This window comes from Gopherus evgoodei, chromosome 6 (assembly GCF_007399415.2).
Source record: "Gopherus evgoodei ecotype Sinaloan lineage chromosome 6, rGopEvg1_v1.p, whole genome shotgun sequence".
Taxonomy (NCBI): domain Eukaryota; kingdom Metazoa; phylum Chordata; order Testudines; family Testudinidae; genus Gopherus; species Gopherus evgoodei.
The window spans coordinates 101266407-101286599 of NC_044327.1; the positions used below are offsets into that span (position 1 = coordinate 101266407).

Consider the following 20193-nt stretch of genomic DNA (forward strand, 5'->3'; position numbering starts at 1 on the left):
CTAATAGAGTCCAATTAGGAATCACGAGCTCCTTCATCTATCACTCCCTGAGGCACCACTTCTCCCAGAGACTCTCCTCATTTCTTATCAGCCAATCCTCTAGGCCCAGACCCTCCCCGTCTCCTATGGCCCCACCCTTGAGACTCTTGAAACTGCCCAAGCACTGCACACATCCCAGCTAGGGTGCCTCCACCTGTGGTGGTGCCTTGGTGTCACTGCTGGCAGGGCCCCCTAGAGTCCCTGGTACTGTCCCTGTAGACCACTCCCCCACCCCACCCCCGCGCTACACCCCACGAGTCCCCTTTCCCCCACCTCGGTAATTCTATGAGCTTTCATGGCCCGCCATACAATTTCCATACCCAGACATGGCCCTCAGGCCAAAGAGTTTGCCCACTCCGATCTAAACCCTTTGAAAAAAATACCATCCTTACTCCCATATATGGGCCAAATGCTGCCTCCATTATACTCATGAATAATAGCCCTGTGAGCATATGACTCTAAAGGAAACGATACATTTAATCTGACAAGAATTTGTGATAGCAAGACGATTCATGCTTCAAGTAAAATATCTTCCTCTTTGCAGAACTCTTACCTCACTAAGATTCTGGGAAATTATTTTTACTAGATTGGACACAAAACTAACAGCAAGGAGGGATTCTTCAAAAACAAAACTCACATGCTGAAGATAATACTTATTAGACCAGAAATAGAGCTTTAGACATGTCAGTTTTTCCTTTTGTTCAAAACACCAATCCTCCTCTCCTCCCACTGTTTCCAAGAAAAAACCCAAACAGGCAAATGTGTTCAGAAATAATCAGCAGCTACTAGTTTCTCCATAGATGAGAAACTAAGTAGTTCTATAAGGGGACAGAGCCAAAACCAGTGCAAACTCTCTCAGTACAGAGAAAGGTACGGTCTATGTAAGGGAATACCAACTATTAAAATTAATAAAAATTGTACTTCCTTTGCTAAAAGCAGGATAATCTTCAAATGCTTATGAACCCTGTTGCCTCTACAGTACTAGCCAGACAGATGCTCTACCCTGCTCTGGACTCTATAACGTCTCCCAATTTGTTTATTTTGTAAAAGGTTCCTGGCTTTGACCAAAAGGGAAAAGTACAAGACATCTCTAATAATCAATGTGGGACCAAGTATGCCTCCAGGTAAGTGGCATCTTCATCCAGGTGCTATTTTTATATTTCTGAAAAGATCCCTGATGTTTGGTTAATGCCTCTGATAAACTAGGTATTTCCTTTAAAGGCATGTGTCTATTTAGGGAAGAGCAGTGAAAACTGAATGCAGTCCACAAAACCTTGAAGATTATCTTGGTTTTAACAGAGGCAGCATGATTTATTAAAGCATCGTGTGAACAATTTGCAGTTTCAAAACAGAATTTGGTGTCCTGATAAGACATATCAAGAAAGTTTCTGCAACACTGAAGCAATCCCGAAATAAACAGGATAAAAAAATTAGAATGCAAGTGTGCAAGAGAAAACCAAGTTACAGCTAGTGATTTGGAGCTGAGACACCAAAATTAAGGGTACAGGACAGACATTCCTTCTGTAATGACAGATGAAAACACACATACAATCTCATGTCCCTTTACTTTTCAAATACTCGCCTCTTCTAAATTGGCAATAAAAAAACCACACATTTGATTAGGATAAACAGAACAAGACAAAAGAAAAAGGTATAGTTATGGGGAATTGCCTTTTTCTGGCTGCTCATTTAGTCAGCATTTTTAAATTCATACATGAAGCCAAAAGAGACAACAGTGACCATACTGCCTGATCTCCTGCATAACAGGCCACAGGACTTCCCTGAAGTTATTCCTGTTTGAACTACAGCAATTCTTTCAGGAAAAGATCATTAAAACAATCTTGTCTGGCAGTTAAAGCTCAGGTTCTTTTATACTGCAAAGCAACTGGACAAAAGCAGGGTCTACACTAAGCCTCACCTTTCTAGGGTATATGGTCTTGGTGTCAGATAGTGTGGTATACCCAGCAGGTGAGTGCATGAGCCAAGGGAGGAAAAATGGGAAAGGTTTTTTAAATCAGATTTGAGAAAGAAAGAGGCCCCAGATAGCTGTTCCTTGGGACAGGGCAATGTTGCTACCGTCCACTAAAATTACATACATTTAGGTCAACATGAAGGCAAAATGTTGTTTAACATCTAGTAAAATCAAGATTTAAAATGTGAGTCTTGCTATTTTAAGAGAAGTTTTTTTAAAAAATCCCTGTGATTAGCTGTTTTGTAAAACGACTTCAACACAGCCAGACTCAGGATGGACCCCACTGCCCTTTTGTTTTGTACGGAAATAGTGTGCTTAGAATACACCATGTGATGTTCGGTATTTAGCTGACAGACTTCATGTGTCGGAAGTGGATATCATAAAAGCCTACATCATAATAAAGTCAAGATAAAAGCAAACAAGACATAATCCTCAAGTTTTTATTAAGTATGTTTACAACCAGTAATCTGCAATAGCTCTTTACAGCCTAACGTGACATGTCATCTGGTGCATACAGTATTTTACCTCTGACATATTTGAGAAGTTAAATTATTTTGCAATTCCTATTTAAATATAAGTAAGCCCTTTATAACGGATTCTATATTCTCAAAGCATCTTTTTGCACGTTGTGTAGTTCACATACAGACTATGGACTTGTAACTGGTAACTTGGACCAATTTACTAGTTTCTTTTTAAAAACAAAAAATGAGAGAAAAATGTAAGAGGAATTTCACACATTCTGCAACAAAGAATACTCAGTACCAAAGTATCATCAATAAACATTCTTAATGATACTTTTTGTAATATATTTTCAAGCGTGGAAGTCTTGGACCAGGACATACGAAACTTGTTAAAATGCCTTTCACAAAGTATACCAAAAGTGGCAAGCAACTCTTGGAACACTGTACATTTAGTAAATCCACATTTCTGATGGAACCACCACTTTTCAGTAACACCAACAGTTTTTTAAACATTTTAAGTATTTTACTTAACTAGCCAGTAAAGAATTTAGTTATGTGAACATCTCTCACTTTATAAGTCTTTAAAAAACAAAAACTTTTGTATCAAAACCAAAATCTGTAACTTGGTACTGTTTTAGTCTTAATCCCATGACTCTTCAGCTGCACTTGTAGTATATGACATAGTAAATCCTCCTGTGTTCACACTGTCTTTGCCTTGGTAAATCTAGAAAATAAAGTTGATACTAACTTGTAGACATTTTAACTTAAAAAAAAAGTTTGTTTTATTCTGAGTCAAAGCAATATAATATCTTACCCTTACCATGACTGTGTGTGTGTGTGTGTGTGTGTGTGTGTGTGTGTGTGTGTGTGTGTGTGTGTGTACACACACACACATATACACACACACAAATTTGTTAGTGATTTATTTCCCTTCTGGGACTGATCTCTCCCCCACAGTCAGACAGTTGGGCTGTGGCTGCCTCCCTGCAAATACAGACAGTTCGGATTTGTCCATACGATTATGGGGTTTGGCCATGTCCATTTTGCTATTAGACCAAATAGCAAATAAAATAAACGAAGTTATATGGAAACAGTGAATTCCTGAGCTCAAATGCCCCCCATTGCAATCCCCGAAACAGAATACTGACATTTCCTGGTCTAGTCTGTAGCAAATAGGTCTATTTTTGGATATTCCCACCTTTGAAAGATGCTGTTCAGGATCTAGTTGTTGACAGAACATTCATGATCACCTGAAAATTGCCTACTAAGCTGATCTTCTAGGACATTCTGTAAGCCTGGTAAATATAGAGCCACTTGATGGGATTTTATGATTGTGCCAATTCCAGATATTAAAACCTTCTTTATAAAGGGAAAGAGGCGAACTGTGCTCCTTCCTGACATAATTCAGTGCAGTTATGTTGTTTGTCATTGTTTGACTTGTCTAACCCTGCTGCAAGGCTCAACAACTACTGTGCACACTGGACAAGTGGCTCTGCATTCTAGAACATTTACATGGAGGTGACTTTTCAAGTGAATCCAGAAGCCTTATGTCTGAGGGTGGCCTATCTGAAAGGAATTCTCAGGCAACCTGTATCCTCATGTCCATATGATATCTGCTGGGTAGATACTGATTTCAGCTTCCTTTGAATGGATTGTAAGTGAAGTCTGATTTGTGGTATGATAAGTATATAAGTTTGAAGTATGCTTTTACAGATGTCTGTGGGTAAGCATGTAGATGGCTGAGGAGGTCTACCAAAGTCTGGAACCTCTCCTGCAGTAGATAAATTCTTGCTGTTCTCAGATCTAATCTGGCTCCTATTAATTCTATCCTTTAGGCCGGCAACAGTGTGGTCTTCTTTGTTGATCCCAAGACCCAGTGTGAAAAGAAAGTTTTAGTATCAAGTGGAATATTCACCTATTGTGGTGATCTCCCTTGAGTAACCCAATCATTGAGATTCGCGTATACTGTCCCTTGTCTCCTTAGGTGAACTGACAACTGCTAAACATGTGAATAACCACGGTGCTGTTGAAAGGCCAAAGGAAAGGTTTCTGTTCTGGTAGTAGGACGATTCTACTTTGAATTGGCGATATTTCCTATATGCTGGATGTGGAAGTAGGCATCTTGTAGGTCGAGAACCATAAAACTGTCCTGGGGATCTAACAAAGGAATTATCAAGGCACGAGGTATCATTCCAAATCCGAAACTTGAAATGGCTCCAGATTAGCTCTTGAAAATGACATCAAACTTGGTGCTGTGAGGCTGATATGGGGTGTGCAGTAGAGGAAGAAGTCAGAGGACCCACTTGTGTTGAAATCTCTGCATTTTCCTTGACAACTTCAATTCTCTTTGTGGATTACAGTAGTAAGCAAAGGGCCTCTATTTGGGATCTGGCCTGCCTTATTTAAAGAGCTGGCATAGAGGCTCCAAACAAGCAAGGCATAGCTCTTAAATCTGAGAGAAACAAAGGTTACCTCAGTAGGGACCTTAAAGAGGTCACAACATTCAAATGGGAAGTCTTCAACGATTGTTTGGACCTCTTTTGGTATTCCTGAATATTGCATCATGGAGCCCTGTATGGGCAACAGAAGAGACCATTCAGCGTGACACTGTATCAGAAGTGTTTAATGGTCTACAGTAATATTTGGACCATTATCTGTCCATCAGATACAATGGATTTCAGTTTTTCCCTATATTCTTGTGGGAGTCATTCTATAGACAGTGATACCTTGTCCCAAATGAGGTAATATTTTGACAGACGTGTCTGGTGATTTGAGATGCACATCTGTAGACTCAAAGGCCCAGTTATTTAGTATGGAAGTCTTCCTGCCAAACAAATCAATGTTTTGCTGAATCTTTGTCTCTTGGAGTCATCTTTGGAAGGCTTTGTTGTTTGTACAATCATCACTACTAGTAATCCAGGAACCGGTTGGAAACAGAAATATTCAAACTCCTTAACCAGGACTTGATAAGGTCTACCTAATTTTTAGATGTGAGTGCCAAAGATAGGGCGGGGGGGGGGGAGACGGGGACTTCTATTTGCTGGTTCCAGTAGCCCTTTGTTAATGAACATGGCAAGACTTCCAGGCCTTGAGGAGTGCATGATGTCCAATCTTCAGCAGGATTTTTCTTGCACCATCTCCACACAGATCTCCAAGGTGTCTGCCATATGATGTAAAAAATCTTGAAAGATTTAAAAAATGATACAGGTAACTAGAAGAAGAAACTATAACCTTTTCTGGTGAGGAAATGGATATTGCTTCTAGAATCACAGGCTCTTCCATTTCCTGCAGGTATTCTTCCTCACTGTCCTGTTTTTGCTGATGTAGGTTGTGGAACAGTACTAACAGACTCTTTAATCGACTCATGCCACTGGATAAGGGAGGGAGACTGAACTCTAAAGGAAGCAAGCAGAAGTTTTCCTAGCTAGCTACACATTCAAAGAAGGCCAATAAGGCCAAGACTGTATATTGTAGGGGTAAGAGGCTGGGGCCATGGGAATGGATATCAAGGTGACTGCTCCCCATGAAAACCTTGCAGTCTGCTGCAAATTCCCTATGAGACCAGTAATGCCCATTTAGAGTGAGACCTAAGTAATTGGATGGAGCATTCCTCCCTGCTGCGTTCAGAAGGGAAGGAAGAAACAAATACTCTTTCCCTAAGTGGGGACTACTCTTGATGATGTCCTAGGGGGTTCTTGAATCCCCACCACAATCCGAGCAGCAGCATTCATCAGTACTGTGGCGTACGCAAGATAAACCAGACTCCTGAAAGGGATACAGCAGTCTGGAAAGGTCAAGAGCCACTGATCTAGAACACTTCTTGATGAAAAAGCCATCCTTAGTTATCTACTGATAGTTTATTCAGCCTACTTTTGTTAAATTGATCCACTTGACGTTTGGATGGCCTCCATGGAGTTAGCCAACCTTACATTCAAGGGAGATCATTTAGATAACTTGGGAAAGGACGCTTGTAAGCCTATGTCACTGTGTTGTCTGACTGAACCCAAATGGGCTGCTCTCTCTGAAAAGCAAACAAGGCCACTTGCATCTCTAGAGTATTAATGCTTCAGTCTCTCAGAGTTATGCCATGCTGCCTGTATACTGTGGTGTCCCAAATGTATCCCCCCATTCTGAAATGCAGTTCTCTCTTCAAGATTGAGGAGATAATCTTAGCATGTGGGCTACCCGTTTACAGCAACTATGGGACTGCATCACCACAAACTCTAATGTACAGTCTTGCCAATGGAGTAATCCCTGTTGTGAGAGACCAGAAGACCTAGTAGCTGCAGGTACTGATAATGCTGTTACATGCTAGATCTTTTAAAACTTTGCTATATGAGAAGACAATGGTGCCTCCTTATATGTCTCAGACTCAGATATTAGGCCAACAGTCCTCAGAGGTAAAGAATAAGAGCTCTTCCTTAAATCATAAATCCAAGTGCCCAGAGCACTGTAGGCAGAAGGCTTTTGGTTTGCTTCCTGAGAGGTCCACAAGCATGGTGTTTTGATGAATATGTTGTCTAAAGACGAACTTCTCACTCAGTACTTTTGTGAAGACACTGAAACAGACTCGAGTAATATTTTGTACTAGTAATGATGATTTTGGCCACTGCTGCCCCAAAGTTATGCTATGGAAATGACAACAACAATGGATGAGATGGGAACACTGAACCACTACTTCATTTGCACAGCTGGAAGTAGAAATCTAAAGCAAGGGTGAAATGAAAGGTGACCAAGCCCCGAGTCTCACAGACAAGTCTGAACTGCTCTCGTATGCACGGAAAGACAGGCATAGCCCAAATGTCTTGAAACCAGAAGAGATGTCAGGATCCAGAATATGTTTTGCAATGGCTTTTAGCATGATCATGGAATTATTTTGCTCCCATAAATATCATGTCTGGATAAAGAGCACAGACAATGTGCTCACTTCTACATATAATCCCCTTCCAGCTCAGACTGGTGAACATGTGACCCATACCAAAAGCAGCTGAATGAAACTCAGCATGCACCTCCTTCATGGAAGGCAGATGCAACACTTCCACAAATATAGGTGCCTCTGCTTCTAGATTAGAAGCTTCAGTAAAGCTAAATGTCAAAGAGCAAAGGAATGAGAGAAACAACTAAGGGGGGGGGGGGTAAAGAAATGAGAACACCAGACAAAACTAGGAGATTGAAACAGAGAATAAAAATCCCCCCAACACCCAATCAGAAATGGCACTGTCAGTTAAAACACAAAGTTGCCTTGAGAAAGGCAGATTCACACTTCTAGATGTCATAGAAGCAATTGGAAAACTTGTCTCCTCTAAAGGCAGAAAAATCAACAAAAAAAGCCTCTAAACGGGGAACAATTTTTGGTTTTAATTAGGGCTGTTGATTAATCGCAGTTAACTCATGCAATTAACTCAAAAATATTAATCGCGATAAAAAATTAATCATGATCAAGCACAGTTTTAATAGCACTGTTAAACAATAGAATACCAATTGAAATTAAATATTTTTGGATGTTTATCTACATTTTCAAATATATGGATTTCAATTACAACATAAAATATAAAATGTACAGTACTCACTAATTTATTACAAATATTTGTACTGTAAAAATGATAAAATAGTACTTTGCAATTCACCTCAGAAGTACTGTAGTGCGATCTCTTTATTGTGGAAGTACAACTTATAAATGTAGATTTTTTGTTACATAACTGCACTCAAAAACAAAACTATGTAAAACTTTAGAGGTTACAAGCCCACTCAGTCCTACTTCTTGTTCAACCAATCACTAAGACAAACAAGTTTATCTCCTGTAAATGTAAACAATGCTACCAGCTATTTATTTACGTCACTCAAAAAAGTTAGAACAGACATTCCACTTTTGTAGCCAACGTTGCAAGGTATCAACATGCCAGATATGCTGAGCATTTGTATGTCCCTTCACGCTTCAACCACCGTTCCAGAGGACATGCTTCCATGTTGATGACTCATTAAAAAAATAATGTTTATTAAATTTGTGACTGAACTCCTTGGGGGAAGAGTTGTACATCTCCTGCTCTGTATTTTACCTGCATTCTGCTATATATTTCATGTTATAGCAATTTCTTATGGATGACCCAGCAATTTTTCCATTTTAAGAACACTTTCACTGCAGATTTCTCAAAACGCAAAGAAGGTATCAATCTGAGATTTCTAAAGAGAGCTACAGCACTCAACCCAAGGTTTAAGAATTAGAGGTGCCTTGCAAAATTTGAGAGGGACAAGATATGGAACATGCTTTCAGAAGTCTTAAAAGAGCAACATTCCGATGCAGAAACTACAGAACTCGAACCACCAAAAAAAAAAGTCAACCTTCTGCTGGTGACATCGGACTCGGATGATGAAAACGAACATGCGTTGGTCCACTCTGCTTTGGATAGTTATTGAGCAGAACCCATCATCACCATGGATGCATGTCCCCTGGAATGGTGGTTGAAGCACAAAGGAAATATGAATATTTAGTGCATCTGGCACGTAAATATCTTGAAACTCTGGCTACAATGGTGTCATGCGAATGCCTGTTATCACTTTCAGGTGACATTGTAAACAAGGAGCAGGCATCATTATCTCCTGCAAATGTAAATAACCTTGTTTATCTGAGCGATTGGCTGACCAAGAAGTAGGACTGAGTGGACTTGTACGCTCTAAAGTTTGATATTGTTTTATTTTTGAACAGTTATTTTTTGTGCATAATTATACATTTGTAAGTTCAACTTTCATGATAAAGAGATTGCACTACAGTACTTTTATTAAGTGAATTGAAAAATACTATTTATTTTTACAGTGCAAACATTTATAATAAAAAATAAATATAAAGTTAGAACTGTGCACTTTGTATTCTGTGTTGAAACTGAAATCAATACATTTGAAAATGTACAAAACATCCAAAAATATTTAAATAAATGGTATTCTATTATTAACAGTGTGATTAACTGTGCAATTAATTTTTTTAATCGCTTGCCAGCCCTGGTATTAATATTTGTCACAAAACTGTTCTTCAAGAAACCTCCTCTTCCAAATACAGAATTTAAGTTCAGCCTCTTTTGGCAACTCCTGATAACCAGCTGTAGTACAGATGTGTCTCCCTTCACTTTCTCTCATCCTTGAATTCTGCACACATGGCTAACAGTTCTTATTTCAAGAGCGGTCTTGACCAGACTATCCTACCCACTCAAACTACAATACTAAAAGACATCAAAAAGACATTTTACACTGGCATGGACTTAGCTTAGCTTATAAAACATTTCCAAAACCAACAATTTAATTTCTTTGTTCCAAACATACCTTTCGAGTATCAACAGATGCAAAGATATTTCCTCTTGGATTGCTAAAGCCAGTTCCCTGAGCACTAAACGCAATTTCTTCCAGCCATGATGGAACTTCCTGCTGAGCCTACAGAAGAATAATTGCAAATTTAAATACTGACGATTGCCAAATTATGTATTAAGAGTTTTTCAAGTGCAACGCAGGACTAATGGCTAGTCTATGCATTAAAATGAAGTCTTAGCAGTATATGAAATGAGAACACATTTAATTTTGAAAAAACTGGTCAACATACATCTGAAAGCACTTTAACCAGAGGTTGGGCTATGTGGCTGTCTGAAACAGAATCGAAGAAAGAAATCGCTTTTCCGATGTTCCCACAGCGTCCAGTTCGCCCAATCCGGTGAACATATTCATCAATAGTGGAAGGAAGATCAAAATTAATAACATGTTGAACTTTTTCAATATCCAGGCCTCTTGCTGCTACTGAAGTAGCAACAAGAACAGGACATTTTCCAGAACGAAAGTCCCAAAGAGCCTCTTCTCGCTCTCTCTGTTCCCGATCACTGCAAACAAAGAAAGCATTGGTTAGAATACAGATTTTTCTCTAAAGGCAACTGAATGCTACAGATTAAGATATTGCAAGTCAAAGATCAACAAGCTATAGATAGGTTTCAGAGCAGCAGCCGTGTTAGTCTGTATCTGCAAAAAGAACATGAGTACTTGTGGCCCCTTAGAGACTAACAAATTTATTTCAGCATGAGCTTTCGTGAGCTACAGCTCACTTCTTCGGATGCATAGAATGGAACACACAGACAGGAGATATTTATACATACAGAGAACATGAAAAGGTGGAAGTATGCATACCAGCAGGAAGAGTCTAATCAATTGAGATGAGCTATCATCAGCAGGAGAAAAAAACTTCTGAAGTGATAATTAAGATGACCATAGAAGGTGTGAGGAGAACTTAACAAGGGAAATAGATTCAATTAGTGTAATGACCCAACCATTCCCAGTCTCTGTTTAGGCCTGAGTTAATTGTATCTAATTTGCATTTTTTTGTTTTTGAAGTTTTTTTGTTGCAAAATTGTCACCTTCAAGTCTGTCACTGAGTGGTTAGAGAGGTTGAAGTGTTCTCCCACTGGTTTTTGAATGTTATGATTCCTGATGTCAGATTTGTGTTCATTTATTGTTTTGCTTAGAGACTGTCCGGTTTGGCCAATGTACATTGCAGAGGGGCATTGCAAGCTATGGATAGTAAGACACATGGGCAATACTGGTATTTAAGAAAAAAGAATGTTTCAAATTTTATAAAACCGAATTGGCAACATTTCACTGAGAAGTAAAACTATAAAAATATACACCAGGGATCCGTAACTTGCACCTCCGGATATACATTCAGCTCTGCAGACCCCTGGCATGATGTTTTGATAGGACCTCCTCATTTCTGGCCCAGGAGTGCAGTGATCATAGGAGCACTCTTGCAAAATGGTCAGGGGACACAAATGTGATGGGTGGAAGGAGAGGTCTGAAGTAAATAGCCAGAAAAGAAATGTGAAGGAGAAAATATGAGATGCTGGAAATTGCAAATCAGTTTTGTGCTTAGAGACACAAAAGTCTGATATGTTTCTATGTTCATACTAACATTGCTTCAAAACACATTTGCAATATTATGCTGCAGTGTACTGCGGTGATGAAAAGCTTTACCTAAGACTACAGACATCTAGTCAAGCATCAGTCTACCAAACACACTATTTCTCCTTGTTACCAGAGCCCCAAGAGAAGATGTCATGGATTCCAGCTGAATGCCCCCTCTTGATCACTCACTACACTGTAGTGAAGGAACCCATCTGCTCAGTCCTTGGGTATTTTATGCTTCCAGAGGCTGAATGGAGCCCAGCTACTGCCCCAAGTCTTGGGGCCTAAATACACTTGGTACACTCAGGGCACAGACCCTTTGCTTAGAACATGGCAGCTGGACAGCGGATTCCAGCTTTCTAGTCCTTGGGCTCATTGCTGACCCTTCAGACACCACCATAGTTTCAACACACCATCTCTCAGATCTCCACCCCAACATGTGAGCCTTTTGGATTACAGTTTAACACTCTCAGGAGGCCTCTGGTAATTGTAACACACTACACAAGATTCTCAACATCACTGTCCTTTCAGTTAAGAGAGCACAGATAATTTAGAAGATAAATATCCTAGATGCCCCTCACTAACTCTCTCCTCCCTTGGGAGTCCTTGGGAGCACCATGTGTTCAGGAACATAGACAGGGTCCCCTGCCTCATCAGGTCCCTACATACTGGGCTGCTACTCCATCTTGCGCTGGAGAAAAATGTAGAGATTTTTTTTTTTTTTTAATAACCATCCAGTCTCCTCTGTCAGGTGACCAGTGCACCTACTAGGTAATTCTCATTGCTACAATATTTATATTACAAGTGATTTATTTTATAATTAAATGCTACAGTGACCTGCCCCAAATTCAGACTTGAAAAAATGGTTTGCCTTGGCAGCAGCCATCTATCATTTAGATGGACAGTCAAAGTTTAATTACTGTTTAATTAGGTTTTTGTCTTGGAATTTCAATCCAACATAGAAACAATTGCACAAGAGACATGACAACTAACCCCACATTCAAAATGGAGTTTGCAGCTTGGTAAAGATACAAAGAGAGAGTCAATCTCAGACAGAGTTAATAAATTGTAAAGATTCTCCAAATGGTCACAGGGGAGATATGCAGGCATCTCTCTGCCATTCCCAGATGCAGGTACAACTGTTAGTCAAAGGCAAGTGAGTGGTGCAGTACTCACCCTTAACATCTTGACTTTCTACAGCTAAAATTTTTGGCATCTTGATTGACACAGTAACTACTTATATATGCTAGGCCCAAGGAATAGGGCTTATATTTGCATTTCTTTTTTGTCCAAATCAAAGAGAAGAAAGCAGTCCGGTAACAAACACAAAAATAGATGTGGAAATAAGATAGGAGGGCAAAACTGAACTAAAAGGAATAAAGTGGAACAATTAAGGGAGAAGGCAAGTTAAAGAGTTATTGTAGGGCAGATCTTCCTGCCAAAGATGGCAATGGCTTCATTTATAATGGCTAATAAACTTCTAACTTGGCCACTTTAGACATTTATTCTCATGCTATAAATGATTTCTAAGATGCGGGTGTAATAGATCTGGAAGAACCTGTGCTGATGTCCTCTTGCATTGGTGTCATGCAGTCTCTTCCAGCTGTAGTTCACCCACAGATGTGGGCCATGTTCTGTTCTCAGTTATACGGGTGTAAACTAAACATGACCCCTTTGAGGCTTATTATTTACACAAGTATTAAATTAGAGAAAACATTAACCTAGGGTCTGTGCGCATGCCTTCTTTGAATCTGTGGGAAAAAGGAGAATATGGCACAGATTTCTAAACAGCCCAGATGTCCCAACGTATATTACAAATGCTTTCTTTATTTCCAAAGAGTATCTTTTTTCTGTGTTCAGATAGAGAGTCGAAAGATGGAAGATCTCTACATTGGGTTGTACAGTAAACTGTATTGCTCCTCAGGATGAATTTTTCTATTGCCCTACATATTAAAAAAATGCAATACGTGATTCTGTAAAGAAGCATCATGAAATTCTTGGCCCACATTATAGCTCTTCATCCTCTGCCATCATGACACCTTTTTTCAAGACTGTACCCAAGATTGGTAGTTTCTGAAGTCTGTAAATCTCGTCTGTTTCTAAATATGTGAACAGTGATGAGAATACTACAGATTAAATAGGACAGATTAAAATAGGGTTGGGCATTTGACTTATCCAAAAATAATTGGGCTACTGACCAGTCAAGTATTGGTCAAATATTTTGTAGCACTAATTTACTAGCTCAGTAACAACAACAAAGAAGAGGAAGACTTTATGGTCTTCAGTATGCTCAGCTTTAGATATATATGCCTAATTACAAAAAACAAGTTATTTAACAAGTTGTTTTAACTTTGAAAAATACAGCACACAATGAAATGAAATTGTAACACAAAAACCCAAAACACTTTTTAGCAGTTTAAGTCAGCATTAAAATGTGAACGTTATTCAAGACCAAAACAGTTACAAAAGAAAAACTAAATTAATCAGAAATAGAACAAACAGCAGCTATAAAAAATTTTTAATTGTAAATGCACTTATGCTATGTAGGCAGCAGGCCACCTCTTCAAACAGCTCAATAGCCATGCATCTTCTGTGTGTATTAGGTGCAGAAGTTTAATGACTGAACCCTCCTCTCTCTCCTCCACTCCCTTCTGAGTTAATTTCTGTATGTTTGTCTAGTCAGTTTAGACTGTAAGCCTTCAAGGCAGAAAATGCATCTTTAAACTTGTTGAATGTTGTTTGTAAACAGCCATGCACGATGACGGCCCGGTTTACAAGTAAAGGCATACATAGTGTGTTTGTTCTAGAAGATTCTAGCCAGTTAAGATGCTCAACTTTTGATTAGTTCACCTTCTTCCTAACATGTGGCATTACTATGTGGTAAAGAGAGTGTTCAAGAAATTTAAGCAGGTTTGCTAACAGATGGCGCCATGATGCAACAAAAAGGGTAGGCCATCACCTACAATAGGGTATTCTTGCAGAAATATTTGCCCATGGTCAAACGGGCAGTCAAACTGACTGCCTTACCAAGCCTACATTAGAAGCACCTTCTTTTCAGACTTGATCTGTGTTCTATGCCTGCTTTAAAGGAGGTTCCTGCTTTTTTGCTTTAAGGTTTCTTGTTGGTTATACTGCAAGGCTGCTCCAGACCCAGTGTAACTCATCAGATCATTCTTGCGGGGAGTCCGAGCATCTGCACTGGATTTTACTGAACTTAAAACCAGACAGGTCCTCCTTCTCCTGAGATTTGTCCTAAGAGTCTGAAGATTTGGCACATTTATGCTGCTCAGACTTCTGTTTTCTAGGCTTGTATTTTGTCTTCAAGGAATTCTTTGTCCCCGGAGATAAATAAACTAGCTATGAATAAAACAGACGTTCTAAAACTGCTATGAAAAATTCCTAAAAAGGCAGGAACTTTTGACCAGAAATGTATGGGACAAGTCCTAAGATCTTTACTATTCCTGAGAAATCTAGCTTTAAATGCTGGGAAAGATATTAATCCTCGAAGAGTCCTCAGACATAGCTACTCATGAGAAAACTTTAGCACTGAGTGGGGAGTGAACAGAGATATTCGGACATTGAAATCTAGGAAAGAAGAGTGTGGGAATCAGGAAAAGAAAAGGAGATAAAGGTAACACATGTAACTATATTTGGTATTTCAGTGTTTCTCCCACAATCCAAACCACTGCTCCTAACTTCATTTTAATTTGTTTGGCTACAAGTCTAGCTATCTGAGTCTCTTGGGTCTGTAACCCACCAATATGAATTTGGCCCAGGCTGTTACTGCCCAAAAGTACTCCTGGAAAAATTCTGCACCACCGTGCACATGCAGAATTCGTATTCCCCACAGATTTTTTCTTCTTCTCTGCAGAAAATACATCCTCCTGGGAAGGCAATGCAGTTACACCTCTCACCCACCAGGGGCTGCTGTGGTGCCAGAACAGAAAGCAGCCAGCCACAAAAAGGAAAAGAGACGAGACTCCGTTCCTCACAGTGCACTGCCCACGGGGCCAGGTGATGAGACATTGGATATGGGGGGGACAGAGAGGGGCACACAGGGCTGCTAGGAGGGTCACAGGAGCTAGTGGGGTGACAGCATTGATCCAGGGGCTGAACGGAAGTGGTGGTGCAGGGACAGATGGAGACGAGGAGATGGGGTGGCTGAGTGAGGTGCACAGGGACACAGAGGGAGAGGGGCAGATGTGCCTGACTGAATGGGAGAGGCTAGAGATCAGCCTAAGTCTGCATGGGGAATACTCCAACTTCCTAACACTCCCTTCCCTCCCAACAACAACAAAATGTTCCATACTTCTCCTACCCACACCCGACAACCCTCCAGGTTCACTCCCAGGCTCCTTCCCAGCAATTCTTTCCCTCTCCCTCAGCTCGTCCATTACCCTGGACTCCCCCAAGCCTTTGCATTGCTTTGAGGGATGCAGGAAACATTTCCGTATTGTAAATTAAATGCATTATTACTCAAAATTCTGTATTAATATGCCTAGTAAGGGATTTATTTGTCAAAAAACATTTCCTGAATATTTTGTTGTCTGTACCGTTATAAAGATACTTGCTGGCATGTATTTTAAAATAAATTACCAAAATAATTGGAAATGGCATGATTATATTGTGTTATTATGACAAACATGCAGAATTTTGCAGAATTCTAAAATATTGTACATAGAATTTTTAATTTTTTGGTGCAGAATTCCCCCAGAGTACTGAAAGGTAGTCAGACTCATAAGAGGAGTTTCTGAGGACTGTAAAATTAGCTGGTTCTCACTCCAGGCCCTGCGAGGGCATTGCTCTGCACTGAAAATGTCACCATCATAAATGACAATCTTGACAGAAGCCAAGGATTAAATATGTAAAATGACTACATTACCGTTTCATCCTTGGAGCAAAGTGAGAATCCAAGTATATCTGGGGCAGTAACTTGCCCCTCTATTTCTCATGCTCTACATGATCTCCAAGCAGGCCAAAACATTTTGCCACAGAGCCAGAAAATAAGACCCAAATCCCATGAGCTTCCAAAAAATGGAAATGAAAATAAAACATAAAAACTCTCAGCAGCAAAATGCAGATGGTAAAAAATACATATTATTGCTCTCACTTTCTCACGTATTCCTGCTTCACCTCCTTGCCACGTGTTTTTAACATGAGAAGTGAATGCTAGTGTTGGAAATGCCAACTCCAAATGCTTGTGCTCCCTCTCTATGTTCTTTCATTGCACTACGACTATCTGAATTAAAGCACACCACATGGGGAAGTTATGAAGTTATCCATGTTCCCTCCACTGAGACACATCTGTAGGCTTTAATTTGACCAGTTCTGATTTCCTTCTTTCTGCAGATAAACAGGACTTGAGTCTCAAGGATGGAGTCTGTTACCTTTCAAGAGTTTTAAATTCAATTTAAGTCAATATATTGAAGCTGGCCAAAGCAATTTGGCTAAATAAAGTGTTCTACAATGTGACAGTTCAAAAAAATTGGTAGCTAGTTATTACAAAAAGTTTACTTATAAAACCATATATTTTCATGATACAGAGTAAAAAGCTAATCAAATAAGTTATAACTTTGTAATTCAAGTTTCATTAAAAAGTCAACCATTTTCTCTGTCTATAAAATTGTATTTATGTGGTAAAAACGGCCACAGCATTATGGATTAGATGGACACTATTACCTCAGTTGTGCATTGCAGTAAAGACGGGGTATCAGTGTCTCAGGACAGCACCCCAGTGGTGCAGTGTACAAGGAAAACCACTTTGTACATGCTCTATGTACAATTATATGTAGATAGGGCCCTTTGTTTTCAGTTTATTTAAATTTTCCCCAGGAATGTATCAATTTTTATTACAACAACAAAAACAGATGAAACTCAGTGCAAAAAACTATTAATTTTTCTGGGTAAATATAGGGGTTTATTTTGGTGAATGGAAAGACAGGAGGGGAAAGCATTCAGTAGATTAATGTTTTGAATTCCATTAATCAATGTGGTTTGCTGCAGAACTAAAACCAAACTCAAAACACAATGCCACCTATGAGTTTAAGAAAACAATACATCTCTAATACCCAAATAAAACTTTTCATTTGAATAAACAGCTTATTGTTGTAGCTTAGAACTATTAGTCTATAAACATTTAAATTTAATAATTGGCCACACCATTTGCAGCATGTACATTCAACTTCAAAAGTTTAAAAAAAAAACAACAAGAGAAAAGAATCAATATTTTCTTGTGCTCTGAAATGTATTGATACAAATTTTCATTTTCTTCCCATTTTAGTGCGTCAAATTTTTAAATCGTTATCTGCTAACAGCTTGAAATCTTTACATGATGGGTGTGAGATTCATCAGTGCATTCAGATGCGCACGCACTTCAGAGCTTGTGTGCATGCCTTTTTGTGTATTATGCACATCTTCCAGATTAATACATAGCCTTACTTCAACGGGCAGCTTTGCATATTGTGATAGACCCAGGCCAGCTGGGTACAGCAGAGAGATAGAAGGCAAATATACTGGCCTCTGGATAAGCAGTTTTCTGTTCCCTGATTGACCAGAGTGGGGGCTGCTCCAGGCTAGGGTGGACACATGACTCCAATTAGCCTGCAGGGAGTCAGTTGAAGCCGTTAAGCTAATCTGAACACCTGACTCTAATTAAGGCCCCTCTGATACTGTAAAAGGGCTCACTCTGGTCAGGCCATGGAAAGCCAGGAAGTCAGAGGGGAGGAAGTGTGGCTGAAGGGCTGGCTAATGAAGACACCCTCAAGCCACTGGAAAGGGAGCCCTAAGGTAAGGGTGAAGAAGACGTTAAGAGAGAAGCAGACGAGCTGTGGGGAAGTGGCCCAGGGAAGTGTAGCAGCTCTGGCCGTGAAAGGTTGGCTGCCAACAGCTGCTGCCACTAGGGTCCCTGGCCCAGAACCCAGAGTAGAGGGACGGCCTGATTCCCCACAACCCACCACTACAGAAACAGGTCCCTGTCAGGACAGGAAGCTAAACTGTTCTTGAATATGCCCGTAGGGAAAACAGAGACTGAGAGAATTGTCTCACCAACCTCCTTGCTGGCTAATGATGAAAAATGCTCAGCAGACTGTAACCCTGGCCCTAGAGAGAGAGAAGGGCTACATGGAGGGTCACAGTGAGCCTCTGAGGCTAGCATAAATCACCTAGATGTGCAGGACCCACGGGACAAGGTTGGAGCTCTGCCACAATATACAGACTGATGTATTATCATAATACATACATCTCATGCAATGTATTGTATTTTCCTAATAAAATGTTATTTTTTATATATTTGAATGATACAAAAGGAGGGTGAAAATTGGAAAAAACTGAGTAATACTTTTTTTTTTCTTTTTTTTACAACCCCAGAATTCTTTGGTAAAAATCAGTTTAAACTGAAAACAAAGAGGCTTATATGTACAATTTATCCCAGGGAAACAACTGAAAAATATTTAGCCATTTAGCAAGGGGGACAGGATTCCTACCACCCCCAACTCTTACATTGCCCAGTAAGCACTGAGATTCAGAATCCTGGTTCCAAGTGTTTTGGTCCAGTAATGGTTTTGCTCATGACAAATGAGTTAACAGAAGAGGTCATTTTTAATTTAAATAAACCACAGCAGACCAAAAGAATTTATTCAGTAAAATACTTACCCATGAATACTGGTGGTTGGTATTTTTTCTTGACAAAGGAAGGTTGCAATGAAGTCTGCTTTCTTCTTTGTTTCCACAAACACCATAGTTCGCTCATCTCCTGCAACAGATTAAAGACACACTCTGGTAAAGGAGGAACATTACAGACTTCCTACACTCTCAAAAGCACTAATGTGTTTTTATCATTTATACCATGAACATATTGCCATCATTTAAATAGATTCCACGTTTAAGACCACAGGGAACCAGTCTGATCATCTTGTTTCACCTCCTACACAAACAGGCCACATAATTTCACCCACTAGTTTCTGCATCAAGCCAATACCTTTGGGGTAAAACATTCTGTATTGTATTTGCCAATTCCCTACGCCCCATGATCCAACATCTGCAGCTCCTTTCCTATCACCTTAATCTTTGCTCATTAATAGCAAGAGTAATAATTAGGGTTGTCGATTAATTGCAATTAACTCACTCAAATCAAAAAAATTGATTATGATTAAAAAAATTAGTTACAATTCACTGAGGTTTTAAATCACACTTAAACAATAGAATACCAATTGAAATTGGGGGAGGGATAGCTCATTGGTTTGAGCATTGGCCTGCTAAATCCAGGGTTGTGAGTTCAATCCTTGAGGGGACCATTTACGGATCTGGGGCAAAAATCTGTCTGGGGAGTGGTCCTGCTTTGAGCAAGGGGCTGGACTAGATGACCTCCTGAGGTCCCTTCCAACCCTGGTATTCTATTAAAAGTATATATATTTTGGATGCTTTTCTACATTTTCAGATGTCTTGCATTCTGTCCTGTAATTGAAATCAAAGTGTATATTATTTTATTATAAACATTTGCACTGTAAAAATGAAAAACAAAAGATAGTATTTTTCAATTCACCTCATACAAGTACTGTAGTCCAATCTCTATTGTGAAAGTGCAACTTACAAATGTAGTTTTGTTGTTGTTACATAACTGCACTCAAAAACAAAACAATGTAAAACTTCAGAGTGTATAAATCCACTCAGTCCTACTTCTTCTTCAGCCAATCGCTAAGACAAACAAGTTGGTTTACATTTACAGGAGATAATGCTGCCCTCTTGTTATTTACAGCATCAACAGGAAGTGAGAACAAGTATTTGCATGGCACTTTT

At 39.5% G+C, this 20193-nt stretch overlaps 1 protein-coding gene across 1 annotated transcript in view; it reads right to left on the reverse strand.

The window, feature by feature from the left end:
• Positions 1–2453: 2453 nt before the first annotated feature.
• The window catches only part of DDX4 (DEAD-box helicase 4), a 121453-nt gene continuing 103713 nt past the window's right edge, over positions 2454–20193 (reverse strand). The window contains exons 18-21 of the mRNA XM_030567719.1: positions 19051–19150; positions 10058–10328; positions 9784–9891; positions 2454–3196 (exon numbers count right to left, since the gene is read on the reverse strand). Of these exons, the coding sequence (XP_030423579.1) occupies positions 3113–3196; positions 9784–9891; positions 10058–10328; positions 19051–19150 (563 nt within the window). The 3' untranslated portion in view covers positions 2454–3112. The remainder of the gene's footprint in view (positions 3197–9783; positions 9892–10057; positions 10329–19050; positions 19151–20193) is intronic.